Source organism: Pyrus communis, chromosome 13 (genome assembly GCF_041283825.1).
Source record: "Pyrus communis isolate YQ-2024b chromosome 13, ASM4128382v1, whole genome shotgun sequence".
Lineage (NCBI taxonomy): Eukaryota > Viridiplantae > Streptophyta > Magnoliopsida > Rosales > Rosaceae > Pyrus > Pyrus communis.
In genome coordinates, this window is record NC_142577.1 from 11,970,150 (window position 1) to 11,990,296 (window position 20,147).

Consider the following 20,147-nt stretch of genomic DNA (forward strand, 5'->3'; position numbering starts at 1 on the left):
TGTAACTTTCAAAGATCCACATTGTGCTTCTAAGACATCATACTAAAGTTTCATTACGATCCACCTCCAATTGCCAATTCAAGTGGTGGTCAACGTTTTATTTTACGAACTTACAAATCCAATTTGGGAAGATCCGTATGTCCAATTCTCAATCTATAAGTTTCTAATATCCTCAAATATTACGTAATATAATGTATTAAAATTTAATGATGATCCAACGATCAGATCGTCGGTTGCTGTAATAATCAAGTGGCGGCCCTTAATGGAACTAAGTTCAAATGACGGAATTTCGTCAATCGAACTTCACAAATGGAACCAAGGTATTCAAATTTAGCCTAGAAAGGTCAGGGGGACCCTTCGGCCCACGCGCCACCGCAAGTGGCGGTTGGCCGCCCCGACTTGCTGGAAAATTGAACTATTTCTAAAAATTACCAAAATTCACATAAATGAATATCTCAAAGAGAGGAACAACTTTTATACCTACCACAAAGTCCAAAAGTGGACGGAAGATGGTCAATTTTCCCCACAAAGCCGACAGGTGCCTAAAGCTTCCCGGCGTCAATTTGTCTTCCACAGTGGTCCAACGGGGTTAAGGTTGGTTGAGATTTTCTCCTGGGATGATGGGCTACAAAGCCCAAGTGGTGGCATCAACCATTGCTTTGCCGATTCGCCGAAAAATTGAAAATGGTGGCCGGAGCACCGCGAGAATCGTCGACTTTCGTGGTCTCAAACAGCCTCATACAGTAGTTAATCAAGGTGGTTCTTGATTGGGTTTTGTAGAAGGGAATGAGAGCTTCAAGATGGTGGTGGTGGCGTCAAAAAACTACACCGAAGTTGGTCGGAATCAGCCTTGGAAGATGGGTGGTCGCAATGGGTCCATGGGAAGGCTAGGAGCTTCCCCCCCTCCCCCTTTTTTTTTTCTTTCTTTTACTGATTGGCTCTCACTCTCCCTCCCTCCAAATCAGATTGGTCCCCTTAACCCATATGTTGATTGGTTCTCCTTCCTACAAAGGTGGGAGTTCAAATAATTAACTACCTTTAAATAACCAACTTCAAACGTCCATAACTATACCGTTATAATCCATACTTGTAAACAGCTTTCGCCTATGCATTCATAGTGACAAGTATTACTTAAATACGCTAAAAGAATAAGTTATACGTTTCTCTAAATGAGGGTTAACGGAAGTCAAAGTCCTTACCTCTAGGGCATTTTCGTCAATTCATGCTTTTAAAATTTATAAAAACGTAAATTAGGGACGGGTTGTCACAATCTACCCCCCTTAAGAAAATTTCGTCCCCAAAATTGAAAATGAGTTGTGACACAACACTCAAAGTTAAGGAAGCATAAAATATATGTACTAATGTCTCGTTGAAAATATATATGTAATAACATATGGTTTAGAGTAGTTGTATTGATACTTAAAACTGGAAATAGCATTTTCAACTACGCAATCGAAAGTTGCGAACTCTGAAAGTAAGTACATAATATCCTTGGGTTGAGCCCAAGTAATAAATAGGTGAAATACAACAAACACATAAAATGCACTAACTTAAAAAAAAGACCTACATATTTACTTGCTTAACTAAACCAACGAATAAGTTCTTGATATTACGGTATGCAGTCCGCGATATCGACAACTCACTATTGTCATGCTAAGTAGGTAACAAATTCCCAAGGGTGCAATATTACCATCATACCCCCCATTGGGAAATACACAAATGACGTCTAGTCAAATCTCTACCGCGCTCACGCATTCCCCCTCCTTGGGTAACAACAACAATAGGATAACATTTTTATAATGTGAACTCTCACAATTGAACACTTGTTCGTAAAACTCCTCAGTCAAGCCAGTGCTAAGCAAAAAATCTCCATTCCAAGTCTCCATAGTGTCACAACAAGGACCAACAATTTTTAGTGAAGAGTTACAAGCATTTCTAGTAAAGATAAGTATGAAATGTGATTATACTACCACTATAAAGCAAATAAACGTAACACACCAAGAAAGTCTGGATAGTCCGTTCAGACTGGTTGTTAGTCTGAGGGAAATATATAGTCAACTACAACTTACTACACGTGGCCTTCAAGAGGGCTTCCCAAACACTTGTAAACATACATCTTGATAAGATATAATAGTGACATACATGTTATGTGGTCGAGCTAACATAGTCTGCAACGCTTTAGCAAGCAAATTCATAATGAAGTTCCCTCGAACTTAATGAGAAAGTGCCTATGTCGAGAAAGCTAGAAGAATACTCGAGAATTTGAGGATCAAAGCAAGTCCATCAAATTTAGAATAAGAGATAACTGGACTGGATGCATAACATCAAAATACGACAATAGCTTTCAAGATATTTGATTACCACGGTAAGATTCGTTCAACTGAGTATTTGCTAGGTGATTAAGTAATTAATAGTTACTACTGCACTTTCAACGTCAATGGTTTTTCTAGCTAGTGCTTCTGCTTTAAGGCAATACAAAGTGCAGTAGGGTAAACACGTACCCAAGGTTAACTAGAAGACCTTCCAGCACCAAGAAATGAAAATGTTGTCCTTTTGAACTAATGGAAGGTGAATTGACTTGTCACATCAATTGACAATCACCATACATCACCAAAATTTCCATGGAGAAGTGTCATCTAGCTTCCGAAATAAGATGACGACCGTTGACTTTAGAGCATGAGTAAAATGGCTCGTTTTGAACGGTTATAACCATTGGGAAATAAAAGAAAAACTCCGTCATGTTGCCTTTGCCGAATCGAAACATCCAAAGAACACATCACACTGGATTTTAAACGATCAGAGTCAACAAAAGGTGTAAAATAGGGGTAAGATTGGACAACACTTCAGTTGTTAAAAACTTTAATCATTTCCAACAACCCACTTTAATTTAACTTTCCTCGGTCATAAGTGAGGAAAACACTGTAGCCGAAAGGTTTAAGGTTCCTACGATAAAGTGTTTAGTCCCTGGTTGGGTAAATTCCTAATTGGTAAACTTTGTAACCAAGTTTCTCAATGACGTTAGAAACGTTCAATATGAAGCAAGGAAAATTGGTGTAATACTAGGAAGTGGGTCGATGATGTACATCACTTAACAATTTGGGGGTATGCCGGTAAGATTAGGATACGACGCCAAAAGTATATGTCCTCGAAACATACAATACTACTAACCAACTCTACGACACAAACTAAAAGGTCCACACAGTTTCCTCGACACTTAAATCACTCTAACAGTGAGATATTATCCCGTAATTCAATTCTACTATCTACCTATGGAAGTGATCGAGAGGTGGCTAGTCGAAGAGGTTTCGTTTACCTAGGTAGGTGATAAGGTAAAAACAACCATGAGTTAACTATTCTAATCCCAAGCTTTATCCTAAGCTTCCACGATCCTAGTTTATTCAGCTCAAGCGAAGTAGTTCATTGATCCTAGGAGGATTTGATGATTGCTTTTCGGATTTCTACTACTCCCAGGATTTGAAAACTTACACTCGCAAGCCTATCCTCCCCATTTAATAAGAATAACTATAAAAGCAAAATCTGGGAATAAGTGTTGGTCGAAAAATTCCAAGGCTGGAAAAAAAAAAAGACCTTGCTAAAGATCTATTTTCAAAAAGGACTTTATCGAGAGTCGATCCTCCTCCTGAAGCTCCAGCATGAACACAAGTACGTTTAAAGATATTAGTGTTAACAGGGACCAAAAGTAATTATCCCTCGGATGATCTTCCGTGAAATGCTACCAAGAAATCAAGACTAGCTGAGATTTCCAATCTCAAAAAGATCAATACTAACGCTGGAAGAATAATGATAGAATTATTTGATAAAATCTCTGGTGATACACGGTTATCAATACATTAACTTAGGCCATCAACTTGCCTCAAATCTACACCTTTCATCCACAAGTAAAATTTTTGTTTTAATTCTAAGGACATTGCCGAAATGATCTTCTAAAATGTCATGAAGACAACATAACTGTCCAAAACTTTGGAAAAGCTAGCATATTTTTCCATATTCGACAAGGTGGCAAGATTCGAACATTAGACACAAGAACCAAGAATGCTTACTTCACGCATGTGATGGACGCAATACTACCCAAACTTATGCTCTGATACCAAATTGTCACATCTCAGCTTGGGCCCCCACCACATCCCCGACTCGACTCCACCGTAGCATGATATTGTCAGCTTTGGGCCCCGACCACGCCCTCATGGTCTTGTTTTTGGAACTCACACGAGAACCTCCCAGCGGGTCATCCATCTTGGGATTGCTCTTGCGCGAACTCACTTAACTTCAGAGTTCCAATGGAACACGAAGCCAGTGAGCTCCCAAAAGGTCTCGTGCTAGGTAGAGATGGGAATATACATATAAGGCTTACAGGATCCACTCCCCTAGGCGATGTGGGATGTTACAATGTGTGATTTAAGTTTGGGGGTGGGAAATAAGAATTTTTAGATTTTTAATTTTTGAGTCAAGTTAAAAAGTTTCATTATTTTTAAGTTAATATCTATAGATTATTTTAAGCGTAAGAACAAATGGACATGGTGAAGATTATTCCCACAATAGAGTCTTTTTCTATTTATCGTTGCTTAGACACTAATTCATGAATTATACTTTGAAATTCATGTGTTATACTTTGAAAATTTGCACATTCACCAACATAGTTTGTGGGGGAGTGAGAATGAAACACTTACTTTTAGTCTAAGTTAATTTTTAGTTTTGGTTCTAAATATAGTGAAGTTTAGTTCTTATAAATAAAGTAATAATTGTTCCACCAAAGGCTTTGCTTAGTAACCGGGCCAATCCTGCCTAATCAGTAGTGATTCTCGCATCAAACGGTTGAGTTTTGGCATGGGGCGGGTGGTTTGTTGGTTTTGTGACCTTTTCAGCTCGAGTTAGTAAGTCATTAGGGATGTTTTACACCTAGTGCTCTAAAGCCATTGTGGTTTTGGAGTCATTGACCTAAAGCTTGTTACATGGGTTGGATCAAAAGCTTAAGTGAACTGACATTGCACGACCACTACTGTTAAGGAAAAAAAATTGTGTGAAAAAAAAAAATTGAGAAAAATCGAAAAGAAGGAAGAAAAAAAAAATAGCTATGTTTGAAGTTAGTATGTAAAAGGACGAGTGGTAAGGGTTTTAGTCGAGTCTCGTTAACCATGTTAGTTCACTTTACACCAAAGGAAGTTCATGAATTGTTTTCTAATTGATTCTAAATGGCTTAGACTCTATAGTGGGATTAGTTAGAATTTTTGAAAATATATTCTGATTTTTAACGTTTTATATGGCTTGCAACTTAAAGTGAAAATTGTCTTAGTTAAGTTTCTAGTTTGTTAGTTTTGTTTTGCTTGAGGACAAGCAAAAAGTTAAGTTTGGGGGTATTTGATGAGTTGATTTTATACTATATATTTTACCCTATTCTTAGTTATAATTTAGTGGTTATTTTGTGAGAATTTTAATACTTTGATTTATATTTTTAATATAAGATATTTGATTTCCTTTGGAGAAAAACATGATCAAATGGACGAAATTTGGAGTGAGTCAAGTTGTAGGACGTTAATGTGTCTCTTGGCGTATTCGTGTCAAAATTTGGGATTTTTCTACCAAGCGGTTATTTTCTGGCGATGGAATAAAGGAGCAGTGTGCGGTACTGAAAAATGACGTTTTTGGGCTTAAATTGCGTTTTTGGAGCCCAAAATGACCTTTGATTGGTTCGTGATCTTCTGGAGAAGTGTTCAAAATATCCAAACTTTAAATTCAGCTATATTGGGCCGGTTTTGGAGCAGATTAGGGGTCCAAAACATAGCTATGCAGATTTTAGGTGAATTTTATCATTTAATTTAGGGTTATGTTTCCTATTTTATTTTGGTATTTAGTTTCCTAGTTTGATTGGGAGACCTTTATTAAGAGGATTTAATTTTTACTAGGTTAAATAAGCCTTGTCGGCCCTATTATTTCTTCTACTTCTTCTCCATGCGTTCTTGAAGAGAGGAAATTGGCCAAGTGTAGAGATTTTCAGACTTTTACATTCAAGGTGTTTTCGATCTTTTATTATTTCAATAAAGAACTTCGTGATTTTTATTATGAATATGCATAACTGATTCTCCTTTTGCTAGGGTGAAGCCACGAGTCTTAGCAAGAATATGTAGTCTCTTTTCAATTTGCTTATTATACAAACTATCTAATTTTCTTAAAGCTTAGCTACCATTAGGATCTTTAGAAAATTAATTTGATGCAATTTTTGTGACATCCCACATCACCCAGGGGAGTGATCCTTAAATGTATATTCCCATCCCTACCTAGCACGAGACCTTTTGGGAGCTCACTGGCTTCGGGTTCCGTAGGAACTCCGAAGTTAAGCGAGAAGGGGCTAAAGCAATCCCATGATGGGTGACCCACTGGGACGTTGCTCGTGAGTTCCTAAAAACAAAACCGTGAGGGAATGGTAAACCTAAAGCAGACAATATCGTGCTACGGTGGTGGAGCGGGCTCGGGATGTGATCCGCATCCCACATCACCCAGGGGAGTGATCCTTAAATGTATATTCCCATCCCTACCTAGCATGAGGCCTTTTGGGAGCTCACTGGCTTCGGGTTCCGTAGGAACTCTGAAGTTAAGCGAGAAGGGGGCTAGAGCAATCTCATGATGGGTGACCCATTAGGAAGTTAAGCGAGAAGGGGGCTAGAGCAATCCCATGATGGGTGACCCACTGGGACGTTGCTCGTGAGTTCCCAAAAACAAAACCGTGAGGGAATGGTAAACCTAAAGCGGACAATATCGTGCTACGGTGGTGGAGCGGGCCCGGGATGTGATCCGCATCCCACATCACCCAGGGGAGTGATCCTTAAATGTATATTCCCATCCCTACCTAGCATGAGGCCTTTTGGGAGCTCACTGGCTTCGGGTTCCGTAGGAACTCCGAAGTTAAGCGAGAAGGGGGCTAGAGTAATCTCATGATGGGTGACCCATTAGGAAGTTACTTGTGAGTTCCCAAAAACAAAACAGTGAGGGAATGGTAAGCCCAAAGCGGAAAATATTGTGCTACGGTGGTGGAGCGGGCCCAAGGCCCCGGGGCGGGATATGACAATTTTATATCAGAGCCTAACCCTGGTTGCGTGTGTGCCGACGAGGACATCGGGCCCCTAAGGGGGTGGATTTTGACATCCCACATCACCTAGGGGAGTGATCCTTAAATGTATATTCCCATCCCTACCTAGCACGAGGCCTTTTGGGAGCTCACTGGCTTCGGGTTCCGTAGGAACTCTAAAGTTAAGCGAGAAGGGGGCTTGAGCAATCCCATGATGGGTGACCCACTAGGAAGTTGCTCGTGAGTTCCTAAAAATAAAACCGTGAGGGAATGGTAAGCCCAAAACGGACAATATCGTGCTACGGTGGAGGAGCGGGCCCGGGAAGTGGTCCTCCCCAGGCGGGGATGTGACAATTTGGTATCAGAGCCTAACTTTGGTCGTGGTGTGCCGACGAGGACGTTGGGCCCCTAAGGGGGTGGATAGTGACATCCCACATTACTCTGATACCAATTGTCACATCTCGACCTGGGGCTGATCACTTCCTGGGCCCCGTTCCACCACCGTAGCATGATATTGTCTACTTTGGGTTTATCATTCCCTCACGGTTTTGTTTTTGGGAACTCACGAGGAACTTCCCAGTGGGTCACCCATCATGGGATTGCTCTAGCCCCCTTCTCGCTTAACTTCGGAGTTCCTACGAAACCCGAAGCCAGTAAGCTCCCAAAAGACCTCGTGTTAGGTAGGGATGAGAATATACATTTAAGGATCACTCCCCTTGGTGATATGGGATGTCACAATAGCAGACAATATCGTGCTACGGTGGTGGAGCAGGCCCGGGAAGTGATCCGCACCGGGCCGGGATATGACAATTTGGTATCAAAGCCAATCCCTAGCCGGAAGTGTGCCGACGAGGATGTCGGGCCTCTAAGAGGGGTGGATTGTAACATCCCACATCGCCCAAGGGAGTGATCCTTGTGTATATTTCCATCCTTACCTAGCACGAGGCTTTTTGGAAGCTCACTGGTTTTGGGTTCCGTAGGAACTCCGAAGTTAAGCGAGAAGGGGGCTAGAGCAAGCCGATGATGGGTGACCCGCTGGGAAGTTGCTCGTGAGTTCCCAAAAACAAAACTGTGAGGGAATGGTAAGCCCAAAGCAGACAATATCGTGCTACGATAGTGAAGTGGGCCCGAGAAGTGATCCGCCCCGGGCCGGGATGTGACAACTGCTATCAGAGCCTAACCCTGACCGTGGTGTGCCCACAAGGACATCGGGCCCCTAAAGGGGTGGATTGTGACATCCCACATCGCCCAAAGCGGACAATATCGTGCTACGGTGGTGGAACGGGCCCAGGAAGTGATCTGTCCCAGGCCGGGATGTGACAATTTGGTATCAGAGCCAATCCCTAGCCGAAAGTGTGTCGACAAGGATGTTGGGCCCCTAAGGGGAGTGGATTGTAACATCCCATATCGCCCAGGGGAGTGATCCTTATGTATATTTCCATCCCTACCTAACATGAGACATTTTGGGAGCTCACTGGCTTCAGATTCCGTAGGAACTCCGAAGTTAAGCGAGAAGGGGGCTAGAGCAATCCCATGATGGGTGACCCACTGGGAAGTTGCTCGTGAGTTCCCAAAAACAAAACTATGAGGGAATGGTAAGCCCAAAGCGAACAATATCATGCTACGGTGGTGGAGCGGGCCTGGGAAGTGATCCGCCCCGGGCCAAGATGTGACAATTTGGTATCAGAGCCAATCCCTAGTCGGAAGTGTGCCGACGAGGACATCGGGCCCCTAAGGGGGGTGGATTGTAACATCCCACATCACCTAGAGTGATCATCGTAGCACGATATTGTCCGCTTTGGGCTTACCATTCCCTCACGGTTTTGTTTTTAGGAACTCACGAGCAACTTCCTAGTGGGTCACCCATTATGGGATTGCTCTAGCCCCCTTCTCGCTTAACTTCAGAGTTCCTACGGAACCTGAAGCCAGTGAGCTCCCAATAAGACCTCGTGCTAGGTAGGGATTGGAATATACATTTAAGGATCACTCCCTTGGGTGATGTGGGATGTCACAATTTTGGTAGGAGGTTGGTCCCTGAAATTGATGAAGGCTTCTTGTGATTAATATGTGCAAGTTCACTTAGGATGAATACCACGTCTTAAGGGTTGTATGGTTTTTCAAAAGGTTTCACAAAACTTAACGAGTCATGTATGTTTATATTTGATTTGAATACCACATACGGGTTGCATGCTTGATCTACGCTCTATGTTAGAGGTCCAAGTAGGCACATTTTAGGAAAACCAAACCTTCAAAATATGCATGTGTAATTCATAAGTAATTGAAAGAATTACATAGGATTGTTAAGGTGACGGTGGAATCCTAGGCTTTTACAATTTAATTTTCAAAAATCTTTTTTTTTTAGGTTATTTTATTTTGGCACTTAGTTAATTATTTTCTATTAAGTTCGTTTATATTATTTGAAATTACAAAATTAACATTTTTTCAAACTTTTTTTTAAATAATTAATTAAGATTTGGTTTGATACAAATTATTCATTAAATCCCTGTAGAGAACGACTTTGCTAGAGTCATCTATTTTACAATTACTTTGTACTCTTGTAAGTATTTGAAGTGTTTTGCTCTCTATTTTTGCAGGTTGCAAAATCCTTATCACAAATTTAATATTAATCTCACATTTATGAATGAAAATGACACGCTTGGTACCGTTGGGCATGAACAATCAAAATCTTGAATAGTTTGAGACTTTTAATCCTACTATATATTGAAGCTCCTTGGGCCTTGACAATCACATTTTCATGATTATGACGGGTTTGCAGCAGGGGCAGGTAAACTCCTTCCTTCCGAGCAGTGGAGTTGAGTTATTAAGTCTATTTATTTGTTTTATTATTAAAATAACATAAAATACGTCCACGCTGAGTTTCCAAAAGTTTCCACCCACTCTACTGTTTTTGTTTAAGAATTATTAACTGTAAATCAGTTATAGACCATAACAAATATTTCAACTGCCCTAATCTTGTCTCTTTTTTTTTCTTTTTTTTTTTTTTTTTTTTTTTTTTTTTTAATCAAAGTAAATTTTATTAAAAAAATAAAGCTAGTACAAGGTGAGGATAACTTAAAAAGAGAGTTCAGAATAGCTAAGCAAAAGCCCAACTCCATAAAAAAAGATTACAATGAAATGGGCCCAAAGTATGCAGCCCAACGCAACTAACAACCATAAATGCCTAGACATAAAAATGTAAAGTAGCCACCTCCACAAAAACAGCACCACTGCCACCGTAGATTTGTCGCCATCATCTGAAAGAAGGGTTGAAGAACCAAGTGGATGAATGGAAAATGGGGTAGGCAAGCTACCTGCGCTGAGAGCGCTTCCATAATCCTACCAAATAGTGCAAAATGCACTTTAAATGCTACAAGCCATCAAAGTGCACCTCTGCAGGAGATCCTAAGAAGAGACACCCAATGAAACGAGCATCAAGGGTGGATGGTTTATAAATTCATAGTGAGGAGCGATATTTGGAGAGGACCAAGGTATAGAAGCCAAATTTGAGATAAACTCAAGGACAACTAAGACCAAGCACAGAGCAACCTGAGACACAAAATGCTCAGAAATGAGAAAGTTGAAAGGTAAATGCATAAAAAGAAAATCCAAATCACCAACCATGGTGGTTTGGAGTCGGGGGGAAAAGGAGGAGATTAGATGGTAGGGGGAAAACTAAGGGAGAGAAGGGGAGATATGGAGGTAATAAAGGGTGGAAGAAAATGGGATGAAAAACAAGTAAAGAAGGGGAGAAAGGAAGGGTTCAAAGGGTGTAAGAAAGGAGAAGAGGGAGGAGGGGTGGGCACTGGGCTGCCGCCGACCCCAAGCCGGAGCAAGGAAGCAGGAAGGGTTTCAAAGCTTTAGAGGTTTCTGAATGTGAGAAAGGGGCACGGAGTCGTAGGAAGAGCTTTCTTTTCCCTCTCTCATCTTGTCTAATTATAAATCTTGATATAGACCTTTTAACGATATATGTTATTAGCGTCTTATTTTTTTGAAGGTGTGATTCAACAATAAGAACTATTTAGTTTCTGAATTCTCTTTGAATGTTAGAAATCGCTCCAATTAGTAATTAGAAAGTCGTTTAATTATCTGCATTTCATTTTAGCTTTATATAATCAATCATTCACATTTTATATGACCAAACATTTTTTTAATTTAGATGGATTTTTTTTCACAGATGAACGTTGAATAAGGATCTAAAATATAGATAGTTCTAATTGTATCAATAACGTATGAAAGTATCCTTACAATAGAAAGCCCGAATCTTAACTAATTTGATAGAACATATATGTAATCCCACTTCATCTGAAAAACTTAAGTTTATAGGGTGATGAGGCTCAACCATAAATCAGCTGTATTTCGGTGAAAAAAACTTTATTTCACCTACTGTCTTTAGTATGTGGGACTTGTCACTTTCGTGGACAACGCGGAAATTTTCATACCATTGGTCCAGAACTGTTGTGCTCTCCAAACCCTATGTTCCATTCATCCTCTCCAATAAATGAAGTCATGGAGCAACGAGAAGAAGGAATATGAACCAGATTGTTCAGTCAGAGAAAATGAAGTATGGCATGGCAGAAACGGAGGCTTTTCTAAGGCTTTCCGCAGTTTTAATACTAGTCCTTACTGCATGTTTAGTAGGATTTGATTCCCAAACCAAATATGTAGTTTTCTTCTATCGAAAAGCCACCTTCAGAGATTTGAATGCACTCTTGTAAGATCTCTTAAAATTTTTCTTTTTCTATGTTTATATGCTGCAGTCCCTCAGCTTATATGCTCTATTCAATATTTTGTCCTCTTTGTTAGGCTTTTGGTTTATGTAGTTTCGGTGGCTGCGGGTTATAATTTGCTTCAAGTAGGAAAATCTTCTCTGTCAGCTTGCTTCAAACCAAATCTGAAAGTGCGGACTAATATATACCTAGCTTGGATTTGTTTCTTGTTGGATCAGGTATTACTCCTTCCCCTGACGTTCGTATATTTTGTTTCTCATTTCTGTAGTATTTTTATCAATCTAAACTACCTATTAACAAAATCCTATTTGTCAATCAAAGAAGGATAAAAATACATCTTCCATCCCAACAACAAAATTATGGAGAGTAACCAAATCTTGCTGTTTTTTATTTAAACCTCATCTACATGTGATTTTAGCATATATCTAATATGAAAAATTAAAAATAAACTTCTTTAACCACTCCGACTCCCACATTCTCTTTTACCCTCTATTCTTTCTCATTTTAAAAACAAAAATAAAAAATATTAACACATACAAAATGTGTAGTTATATGCTAGTATCTTTTATGAGTCCACGACACAACAAGATTACGGGATCGGAAGCACTATTTGGATTGTATCGTTTGTTCATTGTTTCGGTACGGCGATAAGTAGTCTTTATTTTTGTTTTCTTATTTCGGTGCTTGGGGTGCCTAAGGCCCAAGAATTGAAGACCATATAGTCATTCTGAAGGACTTTCCCCATTAATTTAAGACCATATAATCATCCGCTGAAGGACTTTCCCCATTAATTTAAGACCATATAATCATCCGCTGAAGGACTTTCCCCATTAATTTAAGATCATATAGTCATCCGCTGAGGGACTCTCCCCATTAATTTAAGTTCTCCTTTCTCTCACTCACTCTCTCACTCATTTGAAAATCCTCCCAGTGGCCCTCCCTGGCTAGTCTCTGTGTACCATGGCCGGAAAATTTTTTTATACATGGATATATTTTTTTTCTTTTTTCATGAACAAACGATATTATCTACATTAGAAGGGAGAGAGATGCTTAGTCTCATAATGAGTTAGTAGTAACGTAGTTCAAATTCGCCTTTGACGAGAATCGAACCTAAGATCTCTCACTTACAAGTAAGAGAAATATTACTAAACTGTAATACTAAGTGACATACATCATATATATATATATATATATATATATATACTTATATCAAGAGGTACTCTGGTTGTGATAGTATTAGTGGGAGAAATTTCCCGTACACGTTGGGCATCCCTCCTATCTCTTTCTTTCCCTGTTATGTAGTGGTAGAGAGAGAAGAAAGATAATCGAACATGGGAAAGGAAGTTAATGTTTTGTGGGGCATTTGACGCAATTGGCTCTGTGAGTTGGAGGGTGTGAAAGGGACTATGATTTGATATGATATGATACGATACGATCAGAGGAAATTGTGGGGTTTACTGATTGGTTGATGCATATTATATATGCGTGCTAGTCTTAAAGCTAAGATCGTCTTTATTCCCAAGCGCTTACAAAAAATTTTATTTGTAAACCAAACCTCTCTATTACTTATCAGAGGATGAAAGTTGAAATCCTCCTAAAGCATGGTTTTGATAATAAAAGAATTATATAACATATTTAAAACATCTACGTAAGTAAGTGTGCAAGCCTTTTTCTATTTTCTTACGTAAGAGCATTTTTAATGGGAATGAGAAATTATAAAAGTTAAACTATAATTGATGGATTATATGACAATGTGAAGTATTGTGTCAAATTTAATGTTTTTCAACCGTGGTGTCCAATATTATTGTCATATATTGATGAAATATTTTTTTACAATTGATGTATGGCGTGACAAATGTCAAATGAAATTTTTATTTTTGTTTATTTACTATCCACAATCCAGACTTTATTTGTTTTACAATTCATCACGCAAACTTGTAGTGTTAGAAAATATGGCTTTCGAATTCAAAAAATATGAGCGTGCTGTTGCACCCTTTTTCGAGGGCATTATCAAATTTTCATCAGTCCACAAGATAAGGTAGTACTATGCTTTTCCTCAAAATTTCATGATACTAACAATCAGAGCATATTAAAAGGGTTCTTTAGAAATTGGTTTGATTTAATAAATTTTTGTGCTTTTTTGTTATTATTTTGATACGGATCATGTATTTTTTTTGGCCATTAAATTCGTTTAAAATAAAGAAAAAAAGATTCGAAGTAAGTTCGGTTCGTTTCTTTTAATAACCATGTATTCTGTCTGCTTAATGCGTATTAATTTACAGAGCATATAAATGGAAAATTTGTTTCAGGATAACAAAAACCCAACATTTTGTTAAACAGATGGCAGTGTACGTCACATTTGGTGCAAACTCAGCTACGTTCCAGGCTTCACTTTTAGCAGTAACAGGGCAAGAAGATTTTCAATGGATCAAGTTGTGCAGCAAATATACAAGATTTTGCTTTCAAATTGGTGGGGCTTTGACATGTGGATATGCAGCATGTATCGTAATGGCTTTCGTATCCTCCATCAGCGCTTTCAACCTCTTTAGGCTTTACACACCAAAACAATTTCTTCAGTTAAAGACTGCAGGATGACCAACGATCTCAGAAAAAAGAAAAAACTAAAAATTTACCACGTATGTTCATTTATAAATAAAATATAATGTAACCAAATAAGCGCTTGGTCACTAAAATGCTATAGGTAATTACTAGCAGTTAAGACCGCGATGCCACGCGTCTTAAAAGTATGTTAAACATGTGTTATAGATATGTTTGATCAGTAAATGTCCCATTAGATTATGTATTTCAAGTATCCAATGCAATGCATTAGGACCTCTTGAAACTGCATATAAATAAAACGCATGTCGTTTGCTTGGTTATGAATTGCAATAAGATGCAAAAATTGCCAAATATAAGATTCTATTGTAAATTATGTGTTGCCATCTAAGGTTAGATGTATTTTGCTTGACTGGATTCGGCATTACTCTTAGCATAACGATCGAAATGCTTCGTATTTTACTATCGAATATCAAATAAGCATGGCTATTGTCATTGTAATAAATCATTCGAAGTTTCACACTTGATAGAGTAGAAGCCAGAAGCACAGCAAGACATCTGGAACTTTGCCGATGTTTCCTCAAAGATCTGTTCTGCAATGAAGGCCTCATTGCCATATGCTCTTTTTGATCTCCAAGTGAGCCCTTTGGTTCCAGCTGATAGAGGATATTTAGAAGTAGATATTATACATCCTCCTAAAAGTTATGATTACTTGCGCCGTAAGTCAATTCTAAATTATAAAAACTCTAAGACTTAAAGGATCTGATTATGTCCATATTCATCCTAAATTATAAAAACTCTAAGAGTTAAAGGATCTGATTATGTCCATGTTCGAATTAGATCACGTGTCTTTCAGATCAAACATGATCATCCAATATAATCACCAGGTATGAGAACCCGTATTTTATATTTTCTGCTATTGGGACTCACTGTTAATTTTGGATCAAATATGTTGGCCCAGTTTTAGCTATTAGTCCATCCCAATATTTCATTAACCCGTTACTTTTGCAATCTATATTACTTTCACAAGTGTCACTAGGGTAATGACCAATATTTATTTGTAATTATTTTTACTAGATCTCCAAGTTTTGCACCCGCCATCTTTTAGTATAAATAAGACATTCCTCCAACTGTTTCCAAACGTGAAATTGTTTGAGAAATGCATGCTATGCATGCAAGTATGTGCTTTTTTATTTTATTTTAATTTTCTTTTTCAAAATTTTTTTTTTTTTTTTATTTTTAACTTTTTTTATATTTTTTTTTTACGTGGAGGTTGGTGTAAATATAATATGTATGTACGTGTGTGTATATATTATATATGTTTAGAGAAAGATTTTAGAAAAGAGAATAGAATGGAAGAAAGACACATACTTAGGAGTGATCAGTAAGTTTAGCTTTGTTAGTAGTGATGTAGATCTTCGTTTTAGCTATGGAAGGGTTTCTTGGGGAACTTATCACTATTGGGGTGTTTGCTTATCACTATTAGGTGTTTGTCTTATTTAAACTTTGTGAAATATGAGTTATATTTAATATGTTTATAACTGATGTAACTATTTTGTCTTTGAACTCTGATATATTATTGTTATTTTCAATAATGTGGATGTTGTGATAATGTTGATAATTATATGCATATATCATTTCATATTGTTTTTATTGGTATATTCAGAGATTGGATAATGAAAAGGAAACTATATTTTGTGTGGTTGAGTTCAACTCTCGTTGGGACTAGCAAGGGTGACAAAAGTGTAATTATTGGAATGGTATGAAGTAGTGGGGATTCTGGTGGCCGAGAGGAGAACAAGGTGACCAAGAAAATGGGGAATTTGCGATGATTTAGTTATGGGGGTAAGTTTGTATAACACAGCATTCGACTATTGCTGTAAAATGCAGGGTATGGGACGTGTAGGTTCGCGTGTTTTATTATATAGATTAACGGGTTCGGGTAATTGAAGTTACAGTGCATACATGGTTTATCAATTATTAAATAGTGATTAATGATAATATGTTATAGTTGATTACGTGTTGCATGACACTTGGTTTAGCTTGACAATTGTCCTTGATAAGACTTATGTCCCTACTGAGCTGTGATTTTGCTCACCTTATACATTTTAGACCTTGCAGGTTTGGTATGAGATTAACGAAGGTAGACGAGCTGAGGTTCTATTAGAAGAGAAATTTAAGGGTTTTATTTTAGGGTTAAATTCAATTTAAACTCAGTTTATGACCCTAAAATTTAAGGGCTTATAAAAAAAATGACCCTGTGCCCGGCAAAAGTAAACATAAAAATAAAACGAAAAGCTAAACTTCTCTTATAAAAATAATTTGAAAAGCTTATAAGGTGTACAAAATAATAAAATAAAGAGGTAATCTCAATTTACTATCCTGAAATTTCTTGGTTTTTAACATTTCATGCATCAAGTTTTGTTTTTTATTTTTTTGTTTTTTTTTGGTCCCAATCTAGTACCTAAAGTCATAATTATGGGACATTTTCATAACGAAAAGAACATCTGTTAGCTAATGATGTGGCGCCCACGTGGACAGTGACTGTGCACCACGTGTCAACCTAGCTCCACGTGAATATTAAAAATTTTAAAATAATAAATAAAGAAATTTAAATGAAAAAAAAAAATATTTGCTCCTTCCACTCCTCTCTTAGCCTCCACCCCTCAAAACCCACAAGCACTTAACCATAATCTGGTCATCCTGAGTCCCAACCCAAACCACCACCACCACCCAAGAAATGAGTTGTCGCGGATGGTCGAAGACCTTCCCCCCAGGTTCGGTAAAAAGCATGACGCCTCAAAAGGGAGGAAGTTCGATCCTTGCTTCAAAATTTTGGACTCACTCCAGAGCTCTCATTCTCCAACTAACGAACATCTTTCACATCCTCAGTTGACCGGATAAGTATGTTCCCATCCTCTGAATTAATTGAGTGCCACAATTTGTTTGATTTGGCAAAAAAACTGCATGGGTCGATGGTCTGAGCCAGAATCCGACTCACTCTAAAATTAGAGATCTTGACCTAGTTCCTCGTGTTGATCAGAAGATTTGAAGACTCAACCCGAGTCGCTTCGAATCCTGGAGTTCCCCTCCATTAGGATCTAGACCCGACTAGCTTGTTCTTGTGTTCTCAAATCATTAAAATTTCTCAAATCATGCTTGTATGCACTCAAAAAAAAAAAAAAAAAACTTTACCTATAAAATTCAAGGCCTAGTAGTTGTAGTGAACCAAGACTGAACTCAAATCTTAAAGAAAAGAGTTGAGAAACTTTTATACCTTTGAAGCACCTCTTTGCTTAGCAAAGGATATTCACGCATGTGAGGGCCTTCTTTGCTTAGTCTCCTTGCTCCTTGGCTCCATGGATGTGGATGGAGGAACTTTGTTACTTGGCTCTGTTATTTCTTGGATATGGATGAAGGAATGGATTCTCCAAGTTCCCAAGAAAGGGAACCTCTAAGTTTCCACACCAAGGAAAGCATTGAGGAAGAGAGGAGTGGCCTAGGAAGAAATGGATGCTAGTCCATTCTTCATAGGGTGGCCGGCCTCCTAATTGAAGGGAGAGCTTTTTGTGTTTTTCTCTTTTCTCTTTAGAAAACCCTTATTAGGGAATGGGTTATAATTTCCTTTCTATAACCACTTCATTGACTGGCATAATTGAAAATGAAAACAATTCTCCATCACACTCTCTATATCCGGCCATGTGGGTTCATTGGGCTTTGATGCCCTTTGTGTTTTCAAGTTGTCATACAACTTGAATTATTGGACTTGACATTCGAAGCCCATTGGGCCTTGAGGCCCAAAACTAACCCAAGGTCTAAAACAAACTTATTCGTTTGATTAATTAACATATTAATTAATCCTAGCCATAAATAATTAAACCATTTAATTATCTTTACTCATCTCTGTTGTTTCTTCAATCTCTACCTTACACGGTGTATGATCCATTAGGTTCCTTTTAGCAAGGTAGTGGACGATTAGAACTCTTCAACTCGATTGTAAATTGAAACTTAATTAGTGGATGATTAGAACTCTTCAATTCGATTGTGAATTGAAACTTACTTTTCAATTCTCCCTTTAGTGATTATACACCTTTAAGGCTTCCACAAATGATGAGTGACACCTAGCAGTATGTCATGATTACCCAAGCTAATCAGAAGAGGTGGAGAACCTATTCTGTTTGGCATTACAAAGCAATACAGTCTTTCTCTAATACAATACTCTTGACCACATTGTTTGATTTGATAGTTTATTCATGTCTTCTATCCAATGTGATTCTCTTACTTATATGATTACCTTGAATGTGATTTGGAACGCGTTCCTAAATCTCATTCATACTTTGGCCAGAGATTCTTAATCATATCATAGAGTATTCTCCCTCAAACGGTTTGAAGGTTAGAGATCCCTTGTTGTGCATTCACTTGCCTCCATGGCTAAGTGGCTTAACCCTAACTATGCCGTGGACACCCTTTGATGGAGTGACTTTGACATAGTCAAAGATCAAGGACCTAATCGTAAGATAACTATGATGCCTCGGGTCAAAGGACTACTTTGCATGATCCCAACCATGAGTTTTCATGTGACATGAGTATGAGAACTCCATGTTGATCGCGTTCAGTGAACTCATTCTATATTGAGCATCCACATGCTTGTCTTGGTGTCAATCACACCAATGATTCGAGACCAGTCACTCTCTCTAAGAGAAGACATAGCATGTACTGATCTTAATGGACTGTTAATGCCCAATTGGCAAAAGAGAATGGTCTCATGAATCTAACTTCTTTACATCACATTCTCCCAATTACATATTCCTTGGACTTATAGTTTAAGCATATAACATTTATATGACATGGCTTTAAACAATAATCTTTGCCCTTTATATTAAACTAGATTAGTTTAATATGTGAAATGTTCGTAAAGTATCATCATATGATTTGCTTTAAGGCACATTTCCAATAGTTATGGGCTCAGATCCTTCACCTTGCTAGGGTTTTTTTTCTGGGTTTTTTTATTAGCACCCCACATATTGTTGAATACACCCCACATAAATATGTATTATTAAATCACTCTTGTAACTTAACATGAAATGAGTATTTAGCCCCAAAAAATTTAAAAGAAATTGAATACACAAATTATTTACTAATATGAACCCTAACTCTAAATTGGTTGTCTAAACCCGAACCCTAAAATCCTAAAACCCCTAATTGACAAAAACCCCCAAATTGATAGAAACCTATACCCTAAAAATAAAAAAATGTTACAAATTTGTAACCAGACGTACTTCGTTATGGATTTTGTAAGAACTACAACATTTTTTTGTTATCAAAATCTATAACTACTCCAAAACAAATTTTCAATTTCTCCAAAAAAGAAAAGAAGAAAGAATAAATCCATTATAATATAAACAAATTTTTCTCTAAGTGGGAAGCTTGGAAGTTGGCACTTCTTTCTTTTAAGTTTTGTACAGTAAAAAGAATTGAACCCATTATAATTTTGAAAAAAAATAAAAAATCACCCATGTCCTATCATTCTTTTTTGGGTCAAAATTTTGTGAGATTGACTCTAGAGGAGTAATAGAGAGGGATACAAGTTTTGGATTTGTGCTCTACCAGTAAAATAAACCAACAATCGAATGTCATGTAGTCGATCTCATAATTAGCAAGAGTCTTGAAATTTGGAGGTGGTGAGAATGAACAGTGAGAGAATGTTGAACGTATGTGAAGAATGTAAGATGTATGTAGAAAGTTTGGGGTGTGAGCGTAGTATAAGAAAGTATGTGGGATGT

The 20,147-nt window shown here is 37.9% G+C and overlaps 1 protein-coding gene across 1 annotated transcript; it reads left to right on the forward strand.

Annotated features, from left to right (window-relative positions):
• The first annotated feature begins 11,515 nt into the window (after window positions 1-11,515).
• Window positions 11,516-14,737, forward strand: LOC137736498 (CASP-like protein 2C1). The gene is made up of 3 exons (XM_068475762.2): window positions 11,516-11,792; window positions 11,885-12,026; window positions 14,149-14,737. Exons 1-3 carry the CDS (start codon window positions 11,611-11,613, stop codon window positions 14,401-14,403), a joined length of 579 nt encoding a protein of 192 aa, XP_068331863.1. The 5' UTR covers window positions 11,516-11,610; the 3' UTR covers window positions 14,404-14,737.
• Window positions 14,738-20,147: the final 5,410 nt, after the last annotated feature.